Raw genomic sequence first — 23,286 nt, 5'->3', positions numbered from 1 at the left:
TAATAATTACTGAGATCTCTGCTATTTATTTTTCTCTCAGAAATTCTAAAATTAAAACTTTCTATCTCTATTATTTTTAAAAAAAATTCTTTACTTCCACAGCCAGCAACCTGAACTAATTTACTTTCAGCCTTTATATATTTTTTAAAAATTTTTCTAAAAATAAAAGTAGCTAATAATTTAAATCTAAATGACATTTACATTTCGAAAAAATTTCAAATTCGTCCTTTCACTTTTCTTGATTAGGGCAACCGAAGGTCGAGGTCATATATATCGACAATAACACAGCTACATATTTAGTTGTTTCATACACCATAGACATTAACTAATATATGTTGTACTATGTAGAGGTAGGTGTATGCAGACCTTATTTTACCTTTAACACAGACCGATAAACATGAGCAGCCTTCCGTTTCATTAAATGATAATCATATATGTATAACATATTGTTAATCACGTGCGTGGATGTTTAATTACTACCGCGGCAATGCAGACTTTATTTTTTTTTTCATCCATTCCAGTTCACAGCGTAAAGTGCGATAAAATTCATGGTCGCAAATCATCTAATCCATTTAAATATTATAAGATCAAGTACTTAAAAGGATAACGTCAACTTTATTGACGTTATTGTGAAAATTTTATTGACGCAATATGTTAATAAATATTGATAAAGTTAATCCAATTTTTATTTATGTTCCGTGCAAAAAATTTATTATATCGGATCTTATTATCTCATTTATGAATAAAATTTATAAATGCTGTTTAATTGATAATTTTTTTTTTTTTTAATTTTCATAATAAATATTATTGTTTATAAAATGTCTTGATGTCTGATATTGACAAGTGCAATGATATTATCTTGGTAAGGTCAAGGATTCCCTTTTTCTTTTGTGATATTTTATGACCCCTTCATTTCACTTTCAATTGTGCACTTTAATTGTATATATATATATAAATATTTATATATTCAGAGACCTAGTAATTGTAAATAATAATGAATTTAAAAATTAATTTTTATTTTAATGAATATATTTTCTCTGTAATAAAAATATAACGAATATATTCCCGTCACTTTCGTCCTTCTTTATATTAATATGACCGCGCGATTCGATAACCTTATCATTAACCCGTTGCAGCTCGTATCGAATATTAAAAAAAAGTTTTAAAAAATTAAAGCTATGAAGAACAGACGGCGTAAATGATAAATATATATAAATGTACACAAAAATGAGTGTACAATACTATTGTAAATATATGAGTGTATATATTTTATGATTCACTGCTTTGTGGCGATTGTTAAAGCAGCTCATTTAAACAATAAATTAAAATAAAATTTTAAATATTTGAAAACACAGCGGATTGTTCAATGCTCATTTTATTATATTATTAAAAATATTTTTATTTTTGCTAAATTTTTTATTTATTTTTTCAATCGAATTAACGTTATCGATTAATATCAACATATGTTATATAATAATTTATTATTATTATTATTATTATTATTATTATTATTATTATTATTATTATTATTATTATTATTATTATTATTATTATTATTATTATTATTATTATTATTATTATTATTATATAATTAATTATTATTATTTATATCAAATTTGTAACTCGATAAAAAACGGATGATACTCAATTAAAGAACAACAACAAAAAATAAATATGACAATTAGAACGTGACGATTTTAAATTTAAAATTCAAGGTTCGAGTAAATAATTTAATTATTGCTGTCCGTAGTGTGTAATATTTAAATATATATTTTATTTTACGCTGACACGCTGGTGTACAAAAACGATACGTGGTAGGAAAATTTTAAATAATTGTAATCGGAAAGAATAGAATCTAGTGTATATGCGGACAATTTATTTTTCGAAAATCTAAAAACTTGGCACGTGCTCTGTAAATAAAGTCGAAGCATGTTTTTTCTGATGGATTTAACGTTTAAATCCGAGAATCCTCGGCTGATTGCCAATTTGATTTTTTAACGGAGTAAGTATATATATATATATATATATTTAAATTAGTCCAAGTAGAGCTAAAGGTTTGTTGTGGCGAAAATAAAACCATTTATTAACTTTCCCTTCTTTAAATTTAAAGCTGTTAGTTTTGTATTTTGGCCAGCACGGATGTCCCTGAGCCATTAAGTCTATACAGAAAGTAATCAAGTGCACTAATTACATCACCTGATTGTCAGAGATCCAACTCTTCCTGTTGATTACCGGCTATTCCGTACCGACGAGCCAACTATTAAACTTATCTGCATATATTTCCTTATTTACAAAAGTAATCAACAACAATAAAATATAAAAAATGACTTTTACTCTACTTCCTGTTTTCTCCAAATATGACATCATTTTATTTACTACTTTCGTCCACCAAAAACAAAGAATATTTATATACATTTTTTATTATTGTGTTAAAATTTCATGCAATAAATTACTTTACCAAGTGACCTGTAAATCTCAACCGAGTAAATTTAGTGAAAACTATATTTAGATAAAAATCAGTCTTATCAAAAAGATAAAACTCAATAAAAGTTTTAAAAATAATACTTTGTCAGAAGTTGTGTTTTTATTTAATTATCTTAATGACGTCAATTCAATAAAAACACGTGTTGTACATGTCGCTCGCTGCGTGCCTACTTCTTTCTATGAAAGATTATTTATATATAATAACACGATACAGAATTATTATTAAAATAATAATAATGATGCTCGTTATAGTATACAATTATAAAAAAAAAAGTAAATTAACGCTGGTATTATATATATATTTATTAAAAGCCTATATAACTGCCCGTCGCCAAGCAGTCTGATCTTTATTTCGCGGCGACTCGAGGTAAGATCTCGGCAGTTAATCACATTATTGGCCTCTATCCAATCCACGTGGACAAAATATCCCACAATATATCAGCGATTTCATAATTTATTATTCTGAGTATTGAAAATATTTATTACAATAATTATTTATTATTTCAACTCATTTTTTTTAATTTTTTAAAAAACGTCGACATTTAAAAATAGTAATTACTTCATTAGCGACTTTAAGGGCACTCCCAAAATTTTAAAATAATTTTCCGAATTATGTTTAACTCCTAAATAACATCAACTAAACAATTTTTTTTTTAAATTTATCGCGGCAAATTGTGACTCGTTGCCCTTTTTCAATTAATGCTTTACCTTTTACTAATTAATTATCAAAATTTTAATACAATCATATGATTCTAAACTCAACAGACAATTGGCAGTTTTCGGATTTTTTTTTTCAACATATCAATTCCAAAAAAAAAAAAACTAAAAATATGCACATGTAGAAAATTCAAAAAACTATAAGTGCAATTTTTTCAAATATTTTTTTTTCTATAATTTATTGTTTGAAAAAAAATCCAAAAATTAGATGTTGGCTAACCAGTCATTACGGTGATTGCAATTGAAAGTCACTGAATTTTTTTAAAAAGTGGAGGGAAAATGTCTGAGAATGTCTTTGTCTTTTAATTATTTAAAAATAATTAAAAGACCGACGAACTTTTAATGTAAATTTAAAATTAAACCAATGTTAAGATGAAATTTTTTATAAATTAAATTGATACGTACAAACAATCATTCTTTCAGAATACAAGAGTTGGACAGAGTGATCCAATTAACGCGGCGCTTTGATGTAGTAAAGATTCGAAGCTCTATGAAGTACCGGCCTAATTTTAGTCATCTCCTATATACTTTAAGTGGCCTCTTACTCTTTTGCGATTCTGCTGTACATATATTTTTGCTCTACTTATCATGTACTCACACTTGTGTTGTTTAAAAAAAAAAAAGTTCTACTCAATGCTACATAATACCAGTGCGAGAATAATTAAATACGCGAAGAGAAAGAGACAAGAGACATGAGACAAGAGTTTTAATTTAATAATCAACTCGCTTTCGTCAGTCTTCATCATCGTCAACGGTAAATATACATGTAACGGAAGGCATGACGACTAATGATAATGACTACGTCAAAAAACTCACTCACTGAAATACTAATTTAATATTTTTTAAAAATAAATACCAATTGAACTAAATGGGCTCGAAAAATTTAGTTACTATTTAAATGCCCGCGCGCTTTAATTACAACCTTCCGGGTTATTTAAAAAAATTTTTTATAATAATTTTTACAATTGCCACGGAAACCAATGAAAGTCATAATATTTTTTCAGCTCCAAGTATTGTTTAAACTTTCGCTGGAATAAAACTATTGTTTTGACAGCGATAACAAAATAACACGCAACAACTTAACAATTACTCTAGTAATAATTACCAACTGCTCTACTCTACAATCGCTAGTATCCAATTAAATATTTGTTGTTTTATATACATGCCTCCAGTTCCTGAAACCCACTACCATCATACATTTTATTAAATTTAAATTTAAACTACTGACCAGTACGTCTGCAATCGTTCATAAATAATTGAATTCAAAATATTTAATAAACAAAACTTTAAGAAAGTGGCAATTAAAGTCTTACTGATCAGTAACTGATTTTAATTAAGATCCAAAAATAAAAAGAGAGGACTCGCCACTCGTAATCATCCCTGGTGGGGATCGAACCCACGACCTTTGGATTAGAAGTCCAACGCGCTATCCTCTGCGCCACAGGGACCGGTGCGAGAAGTGATTCAACAGCAACCATAAGAACTTATCATCATCATTACCAACAAACTCTCCCAGATGTCAGCACTTTCCACTCTCATTTTTGTCCCAGTATCGTACCTTCAGTTCCTGATTCCTCGGTCCAAAATTTCGAATTCCCGCTCACCCACAACTTGACACTTTTTTGTCACAATTTCCAAAACGACTTCCTGTCATCTCTTCATTAAACTGCCTCCAAATTCTTCATCATCACTTATTTAAATTTTGAATAGTGACAGATTTCGCGGTGCCCGTGGCACCTAATGACGTTGTCGACGTGTGACGTTCCTGTGTTACGTTCTCGTAGTCAACACAACGGTATAGCTATAGGATACATACACCATATACATACCAATACCATAGAGCAGACAGCAACACCAGTACCAGATATCAGACACAGACACCGTAGCAGTAGCTCCCACTGAAACAAAAAATATAACTGGTGTTTAACGACGTGTGTGAGTTAATTACTGGAGTATAATAAAAAATAATTGTTACTTTTTGTTTATTTAATTATGGGTTAGTGTGGGATGACAGTGGGGGATCCCCGTGGTCCTTAAATAAGACCATTGATTGGCGCGAGTCATTTTCGTCTATAATAATAATAATAATAATAATAACAACAATAACTATTTAATTACATAATTTACTGGTAATAATAATAATGGTGTAGTTGGAGAAAATAATAAACAGTAGTGTAGTAACTGATAAATATAATTGATAATAACAATAATAATAATAATTATTATTAGACCACCACGGGTGTTTGTCTCCTCGTGCCCTGAAGCAAAATGGCTGCTTGTGAACATATGACAATAAATAATAATAATGATAATAATAATGATGATAATAATAGTAATTTGATGACAGTTATCAAGAATAGTGTAAACATAAGTTTTGTTGTTGCTAACAGTTGCATTGTCGGTAATAAAAGTTTTATTTATAAAAACAGAATCATCAGCAGCGGCAAGAGAAGCAGAACTAGAGCCAGCTCCTGGTTGACAACGGGCCGCTATTTAAAGCGGTTCTGTCGGCAACACTGACTTACGGGGCACTGCCGAGGGTGGCGGGCAATCAGAAGCAAGAGAGGCTGCCCAGAGGCAGGCCACCAAACCGAGGGTCATTTTCTGATAACGAAACTCACGAGGAGAACGGCACCACGTCGTGGAGCGATGATAATCCGGGGTCAACGAGTATGGCCATGCACGCCACCACTACCACCACGACCGCCACCACCACCGTCAACAAGTTGTTCCCTGGATGGCAATGCTCCGTCTGTGCAGTCTACACGAATCATGTTGCTCTGAATGACAGCAACGACAATAACCACGACGGTGAGCAGGAGGACCACGACAACAGCGAGCCCGACGACGACGACAACAATCATCCTCGGGAGTATTGTTCTGACAGCAAAAACCAGGAGATAATTTGCCCTGGCTGCGGTAAATCGTCGCCACCGCTTCAAGCGGCGGCGTTGGTGGTGGCCACTTTGTCACCTGACACCCCGACCCCGTCCTCTACCTCTTTGTCCTTGTCCTCATCACCGTCCTCGCCTACCGCAGTCTCTGAATCGCCGCCTACTCCACCGCCGAGACAAACTTCTACTGGAGATCTCCCAGCGCCTTCACCGCCGACGTCGTCGTTGCCTAGAGACATCACCTCCGATGACATCAACGGTGTCAACAATAAAAACAACGAACGTAATTCTTTAACCCGCGGGTAAGATTTTAATTATCAATTATAAAGTTTATTAATTAATAAATAGATCACATTAAAGTTTTTAGGTTAATGTATTTTTTTTTGTTCAGCAGTAAGATAAATCCGGTGGCAGACATAACGAGTCGCGCAAGACGAAACTCTTGGCCGTGTGTGAATCATTATCGAGAGAACCCGAAACGATCGCCTTCGTTACCGTTGCTGGTCACTCGGTGGACGTGTATCCGTTGTCTCCAGGGTAATTGTTGCAGCGCACCGTCTCCTGTTTGCACGGCGTGCGGAGCCAGTTCAACTATTGCACAGACTAATGGGAATTTAATTGGCGTGAGACGTGGCAAGCGACTGAAAGCACTGAAACTCAGTAATAAACAAGAGCCACGTGGTGACATAGTTGCCACTGTGGCTGCTGGACTGGTGGCAAGAATACTTGATGTAGGCTGTGCGAATCTTGGCACCTCGGCAGTACTGGACCGAGACGAGGGGATGGCGCAGCTGAGCGGATTCAGTAGAGGCGACAGGTCACAGCCTAATCGAGAGAATTGGACTCTCCCGCCTGTTGAAACTATGGATCCATCAACAATCCACGGGACTCTCTCGTACGGTGACACAGCGGCACCAGATACTTCGCAACGATCTCCAAAACGTCACAGTCCTTCAGTTTACGAACGTGTAAAGTCTAAAGTGAGTCGTTCATTGTCCAATGGTTCGGTTGTCCAGCAGAAGTTACCTGATCACGGAATCCAACGACCAACAAGTCTCATTGTTGCCGAAGCTCATCAAGATGACGCTCTGTGGAGTTGTGATAACTGTACCCTAGACAATGCACCAGATCTAGAGCAGTGCGAGGCATGCGAAGCACCAAGAAGTCCAACACCTTGCAGCGGCGTCGTAATCAGCGTACCCTCATGGGAGTCACGGCCTTTGTCATCAGCAGGTCCCCTGTCCTACCGCAGATCTTTCTCGGAAATAGACGCTGTTACAAACGCAACGCAAAAGAAAATCGTTAATCGTCGCAGCCTAAATGACGATGAGCCACCAGCAGTACCACCGCATTCAGTAGGTTTTAATTCCCGGCCTAAGTACTCGTACATCGGAATAACTGACCCTGATGCTCCACCACCGTTGCCGAAGAAACAGAGCAGCAAGATGGCATTAGCTGTGGTCTCACAGCGCGCCCGCAGTGAATCTACTAGTCCCGTGGATACTCCTGGATCAAGTCCACTCAGACGTATGTGGACCTGTCGCAAGTGCTCTTATGCTTACAATCCGCTCTGGTCAATCGGTTGTGATATCTGTAGCTCATCGCGAACTCCCCCATCTCTGCTGCAACCTAGCTTAATTACCGTGACTAAGGATACGCTTAATTGTCGCCCTCACATTCCGCAGTCGCCGATCGTCGTGTCGCGTGACAGTGTTAGATACATACCAAAAGCAACCCTGGCTACCGCCGAGTCTGACTTTGATGATTCCTCGATTGAATCATCTCCATTGCCGTTACCTGGACCCGCGTGGACCTGTAAAAAATGTACCTTAGTAAATCCCGCCTCGAGAGCGACCTGCGAAGCTTGCGGTGGGTCAAAGCTACGCAGCGTCACTCACATTGAGGATCCAACTTTGAGAAAAGGCGAGAGCTGGGTCTGCCCATCCTGCACACTTAGGAATCCTCTCACTGCCCAAAATTGCAATGCCTGCAAAACACTCGCTGATTTTTTGGAAATACCGAGGGACAACCGTGTCGCGGGTCAACGAAGTCCCAGTCCGCGACTGTCCAGTGGAAGTGGAAGCGGAAGCGGGTTAGCAAGCAACATCAGCAGAATATCCACACCCAGACACAGAAATTCGGTGAGAAGAAATGGTCCGAGCGTCCAGAGCGACAAGCGACACTCGAAGATCAAAGAATCGACTGTTGCTCAGGTAAATTTATTATTAATAAATAATAATGACAATAGAGCTAGAGGTATAGTTTACCAAATGTAAATAAAAGTTAACAGTATTTGTAAATGTTTGTGTCTATTTTAAATTTTTCAGTGGCACTGTAAGTTGTGTACCTTTGAAAATAAAAGCACTAACGGTGTATGCGAAATGTGCCAAAGCTCAAAGTCGCTGTCGCAAACTCCTGGTAATATACCGCGTTTCAGTGAACCTGGTGTCAGTACGCTGAGAATACAGCGCCAGGAAAGTGTTGTGATGGAAAACTTGAGGCATATTGAGGAAAGAGAAGCCTTAGAAAAGTGGGAACGGATTGTGCGTTATTGCAAAGAGGTAATTTATATTTTTATAATTATAATAACAATAATAGTGATAATTTTTATTTATTTTTACAGACAAACGAACCATTTGTTGACGATTCATTCCCACCAGCACCTAAATCACTGTACTATAACCCGCTGGACACTAAAGATAATCACGTGGTACAGTGGAGAAGGCCACACCAGATAAACGTCGACTCTAGCGTCGATTCAAAACTGCCTTGGGCCGTATTCAGAACTCCACTACCTTCGGATATATCGCAAGGTGTCTTGGGAAACTGCTGGCTGCTATCGGCGCTGGCCGTTCTCGCGGAGAGTGACGAGCTGGTGAGACGCGTGTTGGTGATGCGCGAAACCTGTCCCGAGGGCGCTTACCAGGTCAGACTGTGCAAAGACGGCAAGTGGACTACGGTACTTGTCGACGATCTCTTGCCTTGCGACAAAAGAGGACATCTAGTTTACTCCCAGGTATTTTTGTTTTATTTTATTATTACATGCAATTATCATTCAAAGTTACTGTTCAAGTTCATGAGCTTTCGACCGCTGGTGTCCATAACACACACCAAGTTTATGTTTCTCTGTCCAGTATGTGTTCTTTGTTTTATATAAAATCGATAGTTTAAAAGTGTATCAACTCATTATTTAGTTGGAAAATATTTAAGTCTCAATGAAACCGAGTCCTATCGATTTACTATTTTTTCTTTCCGGTTTAATAATTAATTAATAAAATTATTAATAATCGTTTGCTCGTAATGTTTGTTAGGCGAAAAGAAAACAGCTGTGGGTCCCGTTGATAGAGAAAGCCGTCGCGAAAATCCACGGGTGCTACGAAGCTTTGGTGTCTGGACGTGCTATCGAAGGACTGGCGACGCTCACCGGGGCGCCGTGCGAAAGTGTACCTCTACAACCTTCCGCACTGCCCAGCGAGGACGAGCTCGACAAAGATCTAATATGGGCGCAGCTGTTGTCCTCAAGACAGGCGATGTTTCTGATGGGCGCCAGCTGCGGAGGCGGCAACATGAAGGTCGACGAGGAAGAGTATCAGCGGAGAGGACTGCGACCACGCCATGCGTACTCGGTTCTAGATGTCAGAGACGTCCAGGGGATCAGATTGCTGCGTTTACGCAACCCCTGGGGCCACTACAGTTGGAAAGGCGACTGGTCTGATGATAGCCCAGTCTGGACGCCGCAAATGCGTGAAATGTTGATGCCACATGGTGCTTCTGATGGTGTCTTTTGGATTTCTTTTGATGATGTCCTTAAATACTTTGACTGCATTGACATTTGCAAAACACGTGTTGGTTGGAGTGAAGTTAGATTACGTGGTACTTTACCACCACTTTCGTCATTGAGACATTTGTCATGTGTGCTGCTGACTGTACTTGAACCCACGGAAACGGAATTCACGTTATTCCAAGAAGGCCAACGGTAAATAAAATATTTATATTTATATTTATAAAAAAATAAATTATTATTATGATTATTTATCATACAGGAATTCGGAAAAATCACAACGTTCTCAGTTAGATCTCTGTGTCGTTGTCTTTCGAACAAGATCTCCAGCAGCACCGCAAGTTGGTAGACTAGTAGAGCACAGCAAACGTCAAGTCCGCGGATTCGTCGGCTGTCACAAGATGCTGGAGCGAGATCTGTATATTGTCGTTTGTCTGGCATTCAACCACTGGCACACGGGCATGGAGGACACATCAAGCTACCCTGAGTATGTCCTGGCTATTCATAGTTCCAAGCGACTCTTAGTCGAGCAAATATCACCTCCAGCATTCGTCCTCGCGGATGCGATTATCAGTTTAACTTTAGCCAAAGGACAGCGGCATGAAGTAATTGTCCATTTAATTTTGTACATTTTCTAATTATATTTAATTACAACTATTTATTAATTAATTAATAGGGAAGAGAAGGTATGACTGCTTATTATCTGACCAAAGGCTGGGCTGGTCTCGTTGTCATGGTAGAAAATCGTCATGTTAATAAGTGGATCCACGTTAAATGTGACTGTCATGAAAGTTACAATGTCGTATCAACAAGAGGACAATTGAGAACTGCCGACAGTGTGCCCCCTCTCCATAGGTAATTATTTATAAAATTATTTAATAAAAAATATATAACATATACTTTTTACTGGGTGACAGGCAAGTTATCATCGTGCTGACGCAATTAGAAGGAAGCGGCGGGTTTTCAATAGCTCACCGTTTGACCCATCGACTTGCCAACAGTGGAAACTTACACGACTGGGGTCCACCCGATACCCAGCATTGCCCGCAAATAGACACCCAAGTTGAAGGTCTACACAGCCCTCGATTAATAACGTGAACATGATCCTATCCTATTTATTTTAATCATCGAAATTATCACTGATTAATTAATTACTTGGTCAACAAGTTTCTATAATAAACAAACAAATGGACAAGGTAATTTATTATTTAATTAACAACCATGACAAAGTTACTTGTGATTAAAATTTATAAAAAAACAAAGATAAAAAAAAAATTGTCGTGGTTTTTTTTTATTGTGATAAAAAAATGCATAATTATCGTGACAGTGATAAAAATAAAACTGAGACATTGATGCACGATATAATAATAAATAAATGTGAAAACGTGGATACTAGATTTAAATTATTGGTTTTAGAAATAAAATAAAATGAAAATCGACAATTGATACTCAAAACATTATCTGATAAAAAAAAAAAAATAAGTGAACACTCTGCTTGCTAATATACGAAAAAAAAAACTAAAATAAAAATAATTATTTTCTCAACATAATTATTAAGTATCGTACGTATAAGATATTTAGATGTGTGAGAGATACTACATACATATACACATATATATAAATGTGTTATTTTGTACGTAAATTATTTTAAAATTTATTATTTTTTTCTTCTAACAAGTCATGCGTCAGAATTATCTCGAACTCATTATTAAATACATTACGCCTTAACCGAAAAAAAAAAAATATAAATTGATAAAATTTGTTCATATATAATATAATAATAATAAACGGATTAACAAGAGTGCATTTAACTTCATACTCTCACGATACCAAAGATACTTAAGTGAAAAATAAATAAAATAATTAATTACACGGTGTTCGATCATTATTTTTATTTTTCGTGCTAATTAAGTAACATGCGAGACTGGTTTATTTGATATTATTATTTTTATTATTATTATTATTGTTTTAATTAAATATGTATCGCTATTTCATAAGTCAATCATGTTTCGTTGTTTACGATAATGCGTGCTATCGATTCTCACTACTCAGATTAAGGACATTCTCAGACAGTGTCCCCCATTTTTTAAAAATTTAAAATTACTCAACTGTCAAGCGTATCAAATTTTTGTCAATTAATTAAAAAAAAATTAAAACCTTAATTGAAAAAAAGACGACGTAGTCGTAATTTTGTTGAGATATAGAATTTTTTAAAAATCACTTACAGTTGATATCAATTGGCAGTTAAAAAAAATTTGGCAAATAAATTTTGGCATGAAAAAATTCACTGAAAATAAAATCCTCCTAATTGATATTAAGTATAAATAACTTTTTTTAAAATTTGATAATCTTGACAGTATAAAGTCATAGTAAATTTTTGAAAAGTCGGGATCACTGTCTGCGAATGCCCTTATTATATTTATTATTGATATTATTATTATTATTATTTTTATTATTTCCTTTTTATTTAAATGTTACCATTATCAGTTCTCATGATCACATAAATATTTAAGTTGAGCTGTAGGATTAAAAATTTTTAATTTAAGTTTGTAATAATTAATTAAAATTTCTGGTTACATTTTTTAACTGCAAAAGAATTTAATTTTTTTTTTTTTTTTTTTTGTGGCAGGAATAATTATCAAAATTTATAAAATATAACCAGAATTTTAAATAATTATATAATTATTAAATAGTGTGGCTTTTTATTAGTAATGTGCACTTGTATGACTAATTTGTTGATGCATAATATACTTGTAGCACAATTAGTTGTAAGTATTTAATTGATCTAGCAAATATTTGGCTATAAATATTCCATCGTATTCTTGATATATTTCGCTGCTAATTAAAGAGCTGATAAAATAATTTTATTTAATTAGGTTTTATTGAGTTTTTTTTATGTTTATTAATGTTGGGTAATTAATTATTTATAGATTTTTTTAATTGAAAATAAAAATAAATGATTTTTTATTTTTGAGCTTTTGGCAAAATATATAAAGAAAATAAATAAATATCGTTTATTATTTTTAATATTCGATGTTTAAAAAAATAAATTTATTAAAAAATAAGTAAATATAATAATAATAAGTGTGAACAATAATTATTTGTGTTCTATATCGATCTAATTATATTGTAAGATTGTTATTTTTTTTTTCATTTGTTGAATTATTTTTAAATAATTATAATAATCACAATAAATGTCTTGAGTAATTAAGTATCACGGCTTGTTACTTTTAATCGTAAATAAATTTAAAAAATCTTAATGCCAATAAATAACGAAGCCTTCATAGAACACTTTTAATAAAAGTAATAGATAAGACCATTTGCTAATAAAAAAAAATGTGATGCTTCTAATGAAAAAGTTTTTAAAAAAATTATAGTTGTTTTTAAAATATAAAACTGCCATGTCCATGTCATCAGACGACGGTAACAGTAATAGCGGACGTACTTTTTATAAATTAATAAATTAATTGTCATTAAAATTCATTATGATCTTGAATAAGAAGACAATTGACAATTTTTGAATTTTTTTTTCAACAAATAAGTGAAGAAAAAAAAAAACTAAAAATGTGCACATGTGGAAAATCAAAAAAACTCTAAGAGCAATTTTGTGACGTTTTTTTTTTAATTTATTATTTTAAAAACAAATTCAAAAATTATTCAGTAGAAAAAACTCTGGTACTGAAGTTACTCGACGTCTTATAATTCCTGGATTTTTATAAAAAAAAAAAATATTTAAAAAATTGCATTTATAGTTTTCGTAATTGTCTACATGTGCATATTTTTTTTTTTTTTTTTCGTTATTGATTTGTTAAAAAAAATCAAAAAATTGTCAATTGTTTACTACACAAAAAAAAAAATTTCGTGTGTCAAGTAAAAATTTATTTTAATGAATTAATAGAATTTAATTTTAACAAAAAGACGGGAAAGTGACCGTGGCTGGACCTGATCGTCTGAGCTTGGCCTAACGATTTAATTACATGAATTAGTTACGAGTTATGAAGTTGTCATGGCACTTTAAATAATAATTAATTAACGGTGTAACCAATAGCTTAATAGAAAAAAAAATGAATTAAAATAATAAATAATGTGTTTTACGAAATTAAATAAACGATTGCCATCGACGTTAAAATTATAAATTAAATGAGAGGAGATATCATGAAAAATTGTTATCTTAGTCTTTTATTTTTAGTTAAAAATAATAAGTAGAGTATATACTTTTATTGTATACTATGTTTATGGTGCTGAATTCAAATTAATCGGTTGTTTTATTTTAAAAATAAAATGATAACTGTTAAAAAATTATTAGAAGCGTCATACATCAAGGAAATATGGAGATGAGCTGACCATTTGTGCCATACGAGCGTGACATTTAATTATTTAATTATCAAGTTTATTTATAGAATTAATTATTTAATCAGACACTTGATAAGACAGAATGATAAATATATTTTCATCAATTTAATTAAAGAATCTTAATTGTCCGTGGTGTTGATTAGAGTAAGTCATTGGGGAGTAAATTTTAAATTAATATGAAAGTGTAAATAATAAGTGAAGATGATGTTGATTATTTATTTGATTGAAGGACTCGCACAAGTTGACTTACATACTTTTAGTTTGCCTGCTTATCTTCAAGCCCACTATTGAAAAAATTAATTTTAATAGAGGCCACGATCGAATCAATCGGAACGGAATCCTAGTGCGCGTTAGATTTCTGCTCAATGTTTATTTATATTTTAGATTCATTTGCATGACCGCTGTAAAAGTTTGTGGCAATTATTGATGATAGCTGTAATTTTTTGCCCATGGATTCGATAATTTTTTAAATGTTTAATGCTTTCAAGGCACGAGCCGGCGCTGATTGTGTCCTGCCACAAAGTACCTAGAGATATATTCTCATGTGAATTTAAAAATATTTAATTGATTTAAAATGGAATTTAAATTACGCACGAGTGTCATTGTATTTGTATTCTAGAGATCATAGTAATGATCAAGACCTTGTTACTTTTTGTTAACTTTTTTTAAAATTTTTATTGATATTTAATTACAAAAAAGAAGTATAGTCGAGTCTCATGAGTCCGTTATTTACTCCGTATGCAGAGTGATTTTTTTTTCAAACCCCGGAATTCTGAATGACGGAGTGAGTTCGCATTTAAATAAAATCCAAATTCACTTCCAATTTATTACAGTGCAGAGTTGGTAGCGGATTCGTAACACGACTAGACTGTAATTAAATTTATAACGTGGATTTATGGAAATAAATTTAAAATGTTGATAATTTTTTGTGGAATTATAAAATTATAAGATTGGAATATTTTTTGAAATGTAAAAAAAAAAAAATTAAATAAATTGTACTTATTAGGGATAATAAGACATTTTTGTAATTAGAGTATTGAAATAAAAAAAAAAATTGATGGTGAAAATAATTATGTAAAAAAATTGTTTAAATAGAGATTATGGTAATGAGAGTTGGGACGGATTGACAATCTAGAGTTAAACGACTTTATTTGGAAAGAGTAAAAACTATAATAATTGAAGAAATAAATGAGATGTTTTGATATTGCAAAAGCTTATTAGCGATGTAAATTATAAATTGATAATGTGGATAGACGTGGGCTTGTTGGAGATTATGGTGGACTATAATAGGTACTGATGTAAAGCCCCTGCAATCAATTTTGTGATAGTCTGTGTAATGATCTTTGTGAACTACACCGAAACAAATAATAATTAATATTAAATGATAACCATACCTGTGGACATAAATTGTAATATTCTGAGTTCATCATATAAATTATGGAGAGAAGGAAAATCATTAAGAGTAATTATAATATTAATAATAATTATGATTATGAAACGAATGTGGACGTTTCATCCTGAGATGGAAGCCTGTGTTTCACGAGCGTATATATAATTTCATAAATTTAAGGATACGCTATGATGAATTATATCGAACATATATAAATATATATAGTATATATATTTACAAATATATATTTACGCTAAAATACATAAAATATTTAATATTTATGATATTTAATGTTCCCACATGACATATATGTATAAATATATATACATATATATATTCATGTGTGTAAATATATGTATATATATGTCATGAGTAAGTAATAACAGATTATAAAAGTAATAATATCCAAAATTTATGTTGTCCTCTCATTTGTATCCTGTAGAGATGTTTAATAATAAATTTAAATATTATCTAAGTTGTGAACTTATTATTTATATAATTTTAATAATTCAATTAATGTACAGAGAGTGTAAAGGCCCTCAGAAGGAATCGTGACTTTCATAGAGACATAAAATTTTTAACAATCCGTTGGAAATCAGAAAATTTATATCATATACTGCCACCATTTTATTTTGAATTATGATTTTTTAATTAGTCTCATATTTCAAATAATCTATTTTTCAAATATTTAAATTTAGCGCGCAAGTAATGAGAATAATCAATAAATTATTAATACATACAAATTTTAATGAAATTATTAAATTTCAATTTTGAAATTTCGCGCTGTTGGCGCCACTGTGTATTGCTGTATTCAGCGTTCAAATTGTTGCTAAAGTGGTGATGGGGGAATGATTCGTAAAGTCGATTGCTTTGTGCCAACAGACGGACCAATAGCGGCAGCCAGTATCATCAACAATGGCAGTAGTAGTCCAGATCCTTCTTTACGTTTAAACCGATTCACAGCATCGCAGTCAAGTCGTGTAATATTGAGCAGTGATTATAAAATTTATTTTTTGTTAATTTAAAACGTGCAAAGTGTCTGTGGGGTAGTTGAGTGTTGTGTTCAGTGCTAGTGAAGTGTTGCCGATGTCTGATGCTGATCTTCCAAGTTCCTGACCAAAGTCATCTGGCATCGTCTGGTGGGAAATAGCAGTTAAGTGACGTTTTTAGCTGCAATACACTTGGAGCAATTTAAATCAAATCTCCAAGTGTATTAGGATACCCTTCTGCATATTATTTCCCCACCAAGGTTTGTTTAAACACTTGTGTTTTTTTTTTATTTTTTAAATATTTTTTATCATATTCTTCCGCCATTTTATTTTGACGTACGATTTTTGATTTATCTCCACTTTCTAATAATTTATTTTTCATATATTCAAATTTACCGCGATAGTAATAGTAATAATTAAGAAGGATGCATTTTTTGTATTGCGAGTAATGAAGAAAAGTTCAAGTCGGCTATAACTATAATCAAGCAGACTCGAACGCTGCTGTTGAAACGATAACTTTTAAATTTACCGCCTTATGGGGCTCTGCCTCCAGCGCTTCCGGTGAATAGCGCGGGAACTAAGTTCCCACATCTGACACTCGTAAGTTTGTGTTTCTACCGTCTACTTGTGTCACTTTCGGCTCAAACTCACAAAGTGTCCAAGTCCAAGATATAGACAAAATTAAAAAAATGGCATCAGCAGCAATGGATGTTGACGAGGAAGAAATTGACATGCCTACTTCCAGCAGTGGAAAAGGCGACAAAAAACGTTTCGAAGTAAAAAAGGTAAGTGCTAAATATATTGTCATCATCAACCTTCCCATGGAATTCAATAACCAACATACTTCTATCATTAACAACATTTCTAACCTACAGCTCAATGCTTAGTCATTTTTTGAATTTATTTATTCACTGAATATATTTATTTATTACTATCATCAAAATCATATTTTTTTATTTTCAGTGGAACGCAGTTGCACTTTGGGCCTGGGGTAAGTTGACAATATTTTTATTTACATTCTGCGCATCATCAATATTTTATTTTTATTTTCTCATAAATACCATAAATATAAATATAAATTTTAATCTCTGCCTTCAGTATTTATTTGTTTGATTTAACCAAAGATACAATTCTTATCTAATTAGTCATGATAATAATAAATGAATTTATTTTCAGATATTGTCGTTGACAATTGTGCTATTTGTAGAAACCACATAATGGATTTGTGTATCGAGTGCCAAGCAAATCAAGCATCAGCTACGAGCGAGGAATGCACAGTAGCTTGGGGTGTCTGCAATGTACGTTTTTGTATTCATTTATTTCATTCCAATTAATTTAATCCTCAATCGGTAAATTTACTCACAGTTACAAGGACGTAAATGCTTATTATTATTTAGTGTTTATCACGATCATTTTACTTCGTTTCGTTGGTTTCCCAAATTTTTAAAGTACAGAAAGACAAGAAAATTTACAAATTAAAATTTATCATCTTATGAAAAAATTTTTTCTCAAGAGGGGTTCAAAACTTTTTTGTTTTTCACATTCAAGTCGACGAACGGTACTATCTTAGTTACACTTACGCACTAAATGGGAACTTCAAAAAATTAAAAGAAAATTAAAATGTAAATCGCTAAGGGTTTGTTAAAAAAAACACTAGATATTTATGAACCTAGAAGTCGCGTCTTTTTTTTCCAGAGTTAATGTCCAGAGTCTGAACATGCCCTAGATTATAGAGCAGTACTTCGAGTCTTGTTCTTAATTTTGAGCTTAGAGGAATTGTTTAAGAGAAAAGCTTGCAATGAAATTAGTACAGACTCTTCTTATCCTTACTAGTAAAGAAATTTAATTGGTTGACTAAATTACTGATTACAAATGCATAAATTTCATACTTAGATCAATTACCTCAATCAATAAAACAAACTGTCGAGTAAATTATAAATTAAGATGATACTGAAATTAGTTGACGTCTAATTTTTTTGAAATTGATAAATTTAAACAAATTACACCTATAGTTTTTTTAATTTTCTACATGTGCATTTTTTTAAGTTTTTTTTTTTTGTGAGTTAAACTTGGAAAAAAAAAAATACAATACGATAATGACGTAATTGCAGTATTAGTTCTCAATAATTATTTAATTTTTACTTAATGTTTTTATTTTTATTCTAGCACGCTTTTCATTTTCATTGCATTTCCCGTTGGCTTAAAACACGTCAAGTCTGTCCTCTTGATAATCGTGAGTGGGAATTCCAAAAGTAAGTTCTTTAAAATAATATCTAAATTTCTAAACAATAATTACTAATAATATCACAGCAAAATTATCTACTGACAATTTTAATCGATTACTGAGCAGATAATTTTCAAATTAAAAACTCATCAGACTTAAGACTGAAACTAAAAATAATTATCAGCTGCCAGACAAATTAATTTATTATTTAAATCGTACCAATAATTATCCGTTTCTATTTTTATTGATTATTTAATAAGACAATTTAATTTTAATTTCGATTGTACACAAATAGTCTAGTCTATAATTATTTTCAAGCTCATTAAAGTTTTACCCGAGGAAACGTTTCGACGTTAGTAATTATTTACTTACTCAACTATTTATATTTGTTCTTGATAAACTGGCTTAAAAATAAACCATAATTACTTACCAGATTAATTACTAATTATTTTTTATTATAAACTTTCAGGTACGGTCACTAGACGTTGCTTTAAAACATTACTCGGTCAAGTAATCAACACTTGAAATAAAAAAACCTTAAGTTATAATAATAATAATAGAAAAACATGAGTTTTTAACATCATGAATAATAAAATCGTCATGTAAGGACTGGTATCGCCTCTTGTTATAATTTCAAACGCATGTAGGATTGCTACTTGCTGTGTTGGAGATACAATCTTAATCTAAATTCTCTTTATTTTTAATTAATACTTGTGTAATTTAAAGTACATCTATATTTAAAATAAATAATAAATTTTCATTGTTCTAATCCAATCGAGACATTATTATCTCCAGAAATATCTCCAGTTATTGTCATTTTATTGTAAGGTAAGGCTCAATACCCGATCACTCATGTATTTGTATATTTATATTTAATAAATTTCATTAACTATAGATACAAAAATACATAGAGTGATCAGGTACTAGGCCTTTTACCTTAAAAATTTAATTTTATCAACCCAACATACACACGAAGTGATCGGATACTAATTCTCTGATCGAGTACTAGTTCCTTGATCAGGTACTAGGTCTTTTCCCTTAACTATTTATTTAATTAGAAGTATTATTAGTATTTGAGTGATCAATCACGTCCATGGAGTGATTGGGCACTAGGCCTTTTACTTTATAAACTTAATTGGAAATATTATTAGTATTCTAGTGACCAAACACGTTTAGCTGTTACAGTAAAAACGTATTTGCGAGTCGAGATGTGCGAACGTGTCTCATTGAATTTTTTTTTTAATTCATTTTTATATAACGTCTGAATGATCCGATTATCCGGTCTTACTAGAGACTGGATGTAAAAGTTTTGCCTTATTCCCGTTCCATTCAGCGGCTTCTTTTCTTCTCTTAGCAACAAATATAATTTTATGTTCATACCAAAATATTTCTACGGCTAAATTTATTGCCATCACACTCAGCCGTTTCTACCAACTGTAAAAAAATTTAGATTTAGTATTTAAATTTGATTTTAAATATAAAAAAAAAAAATAGTAATGATTTTGTTTAAAAAGGAATTACTAGATATTATGTGTAATGGAATTGATTCTTAAGATTTTAAGCGGACAATAGTTTGTCTGCGGGTAAATAGAGCAGGTAAAAGACGGCTTCTAATCCAGTGATACAGCGAAAATGACATCTTTGTAGACCAGCAGGTATTACCTAAGTCGTTCGCTGGTGTCTTGATCTTCTCCTCGGCTCATCTTACCAATAGTCTGAGCCAGATCTTTACAACTCCAATTATATTTCGCATTTTCTTTGCTTCACTTTCTGCTTATGTGGCACCGCTTAATTATATCGTGAGCCTCCACTGGATCCAAAGATTACCTTGGATCATTTCTACCCATTTTAAATATTTTTTACCGTCTATTAAAATCTTTAGTTGAATTATTCGCTGCTCTGATGCGTGAGTCCATTAGTGATAAAATAAAATAAAATATAAAAGACTATTCTTCATGGACGTGCTGGATTAATTTGTAAAGTTCTTTTCTCATTTTATTAAAAACTTGTTAGTCTACTGGTTCGTTTTAGTGCTCGCCGGCGACTCAGTTGTTTACCTGGTGAACACGGGAGATGGAATATAAATACGATTTTCGCTAAACGGAGAGACGGGCAGACGGGAAGAGAAGGGAGAGAAAGAGAAGAGGGTGGTCGGATCTCGACTCCCAACTGAGCAGTAGGTTGCGGAGGGTCGCCCTCGGCGACTAAGACTGGGCGAGCGAGTGAGGGACGGGGTGATAATCGGTAGCCACCAAGGCCTCATTTCCGGCGGAAACAAAATTCTGCGTCTGCCCTAAACGCCCGACCCTCGACGACTAATTTCATCTCACGTTATTTTTATTTTTTACTTTTAATATCTCGTCTAAGCAACTAAAGCTTTCGTTTGTCAATCGAATTAAATGCCTCCACTAAATCGACATTTTTTAATTTACCTTTTTCACTTGTCATTTAATATTTATTCAAGTACCTCAGCACTTGTCATTTTTTTATTTTAATTAAAATTTTATTGTGTCAAGAGCCAATCGTTTTATTAAATCGGAAATAATTACTGGAATTATTATTATTATTATTATTATTTTTTAATAATTCCGAGTTTATAAGTGATTTTTAATTGAAATTTATATAAACTACTTGTTACTTATTTTTTACTCATTGGTAATTTAGATTAAAAATTTTAATTCCAGTTTTATTATAATTATTTTTTAATAGCAAAGCTTTAAATATTTTTCTTGATATATAATTTTTATTTTAAAAAAACCCAAAACTTTATTAAAATTTTACAATATTATTAATTTTCAAAATCATATAAATTTTCTATCCTAATCAATCGTCCAGCAGGAAATTAAAATAATAATATTGTTATTCAGTCGAGAGTATTTTCAATACATTTCAAATTGACTTTAAAATTTTCCGGCGTTTGAACTGCTTTCATAATTAAAAGTAATTTGAATTATTGTTTTGGATAATTTGAGTATCGTCATTTAAATAATTATTAAATTAAATATAAAAAAACATTCAACTAAATAACAATTTTTATTAATTATTAATTTTCAAATAAAATTACGTGTTAATTAACATAAACATATTTTTATTTTAAGTAGAAATTTTTTTTATTCCAAAGAAATTTCACAGTAGATCTCAAATTATTTATGGCAATTAAATATTCATTGATTTCAAACCCTTGGCCTCGAAATTGGGGTCCTGCCTCTTTATTCAAACTAAAATTTAAAAAAATTTAACTTGAGATATATTTAAAGACAATCTATCATCATTTTTATTATTATTGAAAAATAAATAATTTAGATGTCTTGCGGTTGTTGCATTGACGTGTTGTATTATTTAGAGGCGTTTACTCGCCACCGAGACTTAGCGTACAGAGAGCCCATTTATTATCCGGGTTCGATAAATCTACAAGACGTGTAAGCGGGAGCCCGCTGTGTTTGGCGGATATATCAAGGATTCTTTTCTTTGCCCGTTGTCATCGTCCTCCCGGTTGATGCATTTGCTCCTTTTACAAAACTTGTTCCTTTTTACCAGCAGACATTTATATTGAGCTAAAGGTTCTGGTGGATCTCTCGCTCAGCAATCTCCAACCCTTAAAAAATTTCTTCCCCTTTTCCATCCTAAGAAAAAAAACTAAAACTAAATTAAATAAAAATAAAATTACAGCGGCGACTAAAATTCGATAGACTATTTACGAAAAATCTCTCAGACGGCAAAGTAAACTGGTAATGGAGTGGAAGGATTGAGAAGTAGCCGAAGAGAAGATGAACACTCAATAGCTGGTCAACTAAATCATGAAGCCCTCACGCATCCCACTCGGACGAGCACACACTCAGCTGGGTGACGAAGCAACAGCAACAAAGGGTTGCTACGAGAGCTCTTCAGTAACGACCCAATGACCAGCGCACTTCTCTCTACCCAGCCAGCTCTACACTGTGCCCATAACCGAATATACAACCACCTACACGGCAGCATCCTCTTGTCTATATTATGTTCCCCTAGTGTAGTGTAGCTCAGCACAACAACACACTCTTCTCGTACTCACACTCATCTGTTTCAGTACTTGATCCTCGGCCTGGTTCTCCTCAACGTCGTGGTCTCGCTTCCTCCGCTCACTTCGCAACGCGATTGCCACCCAAATGTATTTACTGTAACCCGTAACCCGTAAAACGCAAACCGTATCAAACTGTCGATGTCCACCCAGTACTTTACCCAATAACCTGGCCAATCTCTTTTCAGCCACGACTCTCTCCAAATTTTTTTATTAAATATTTAATCAGCTTTCGGTGAACGTTTTTTAATTTTTAAATTCACTCGCTATTAAAAGTTTACGAAATACTTAAAAATATCCGTCAATTATAACTTGGACGGAATAATTCAGGAGCCTCGAGTTATTTAACCAGGATGTATATTTATTAGATCGATAAAAGTATAAGTACAGAATAACAAAA

At 32.7% G+C, this 23,286-nt stretch overlaps 2 protein-coding genes and 1 non-coding gene across 6 annotated transcripts; 2 read left to right on the top strand and 1 right to left on the bottom strand.

Moving 5' to 3' along the window:
* The first annotated feature begins 1,723 nt into the window (after positions 1-1,723).
* On the top strand, positions 1,724-13,579 carry LOC103578763 (calpain-D). 4 transcript variants are annotated; one of them, XM_008559956.3, is made up of 10 exons: positions 1,724-2,002; positions 3,625-3,955; positions 5,631-6,397; positions 6,487-8,308; positions 8,423-8,656; positions 8,719-9,111; positions 9,407-10,071; positions 10,139-10,481; positions 10,553-10,731; positions 10,794-13,579. In XM_008559956.3, exons 3-10 carry the CDS (start codon positions 5,874-5,876, stop codon positions 10,972-10,974), a joined length of 4,341 nt encoding a protein of 1,446 aa, XP_008558178.1. In that variant the 5' UTR covers positions 1,724-2,002; positions 3,625-3,955; positions 5,631-5,873; the 3' UTR covers positions 10,975-13,579. The 4 variants fall into 4 exon arrangements, with proteins under 4 accessions (XP_008558178.1, XP_008558168.1, XP_053598697.1 ...); XM_008559946.3 differs by lacking the exon at positions 1,724-2,002 and having other exon boundaries at positions 3,303-3,955; XM_053742722.1 differs by lacking the exons at positions 1,724-2,002; positions 3,625-3,955 and having other exon boundaries at positions 3,972-6,397; positions 6,490-8,308.
* Positions 4,577-4,649, bottom strand: Trnar-ucu (transfer RNA arginine (anticodon UCU)). Its single transcript has one exon. It is a non-coding gene; the product is annotated as a tRNA-Arg (tRNA).
* A 3,626-nt stretch (positions 13,580-17,205) lies between the features above and the next one.
* Positions 17,206-19,601, top strand: LOC103578781 (RING-box protein 1A). Its single transcript, XM_008559967.3, has 5 exons — positions 17,206-17,393; positions 17,572-17,599; positions 17,785-17,906; positions 18,775-18,860; positions 19,302-19,601. The coding sequence occupies exons 1-5, from the start codon at positions 17,298-17,300 to the stop codon at positions 19,312-19,314; spliced, it is 345 nt and encodes a 114-aa protein (XP_008558189.1). The 5' UTR covers positions 17,206-17,297; the 3' UTR covers positions 19,315-19,601.
* The last annotated feature ends 3,685 nt before the right edge of the window (positions 19,602-23,286 follow it).

This window comes from Microplitis demolitor, chromosome 1, assembly GCF_026212275.2.
Source record: "Microplitis demolitor isolate Queensland-Clemson2020A chromosome 1, iyMicDemo2.1a, whole genome shotgun sequence".
In the NCBI taxonomy this organism is placed as follows: domain Eukaryota; kingdom Metazoa; phylum Arthropoda; class Insecta; order Hymenoptera; family Braconidae; genus Microplitis; species Microplitis demolitor.
Note: the sequence above shows the minus strand (reverse complement) of the source record. Positions and strands in the feature narration are given on the sequence as shown.

Excerpts from the sequence above, each read along its gene's own strand:
- LOC103578763 (XM_008559956.3), top strand. The coding sequence starts at position 5,874 with ATGGCCATGCACGCCACCACTACCACCACGACCGCCACCACCACCGTC. Across the intron at positions 8,309-8,422 it reads AAGAATCGACTGTTGCTCAG|TGGCACTGTAAGTTGTGTAC; the intron begins GTAAATTTATTA and ends TAAATTTTTCAG. Across the intron at positions 10,072-10,138 it reads TTATTCCAAGAAGGCCAACG|GAATTCGGAAAAATCACAAC; the intron begins GTAAATAAAATA and ends TTTATCATACAG.
- LOC103578781 (XM_008559967.3), top strand. The coding sequence starts at position 17,298 with ATGGCATCAGCAGCAATGGATGTTGACGAGGAAGAAATTGACATGCCT. Across the intron at positions 17,394-17,571 it reads AACGTTTCGAAGTAAAAAAG|TGGAACGCAGTTGCACTTTG; the intron begins GTAAGTGCTAAA and ends TTTTATTTTCAG. Across the intron at positions 17,907-18,774 it reads TAGCTTGGGGTGTCTGCAAT|CACGCTTTTCATTTTCATTG; the intron begins GTACGTTTTTGT and ends TTTTTATTCTAG.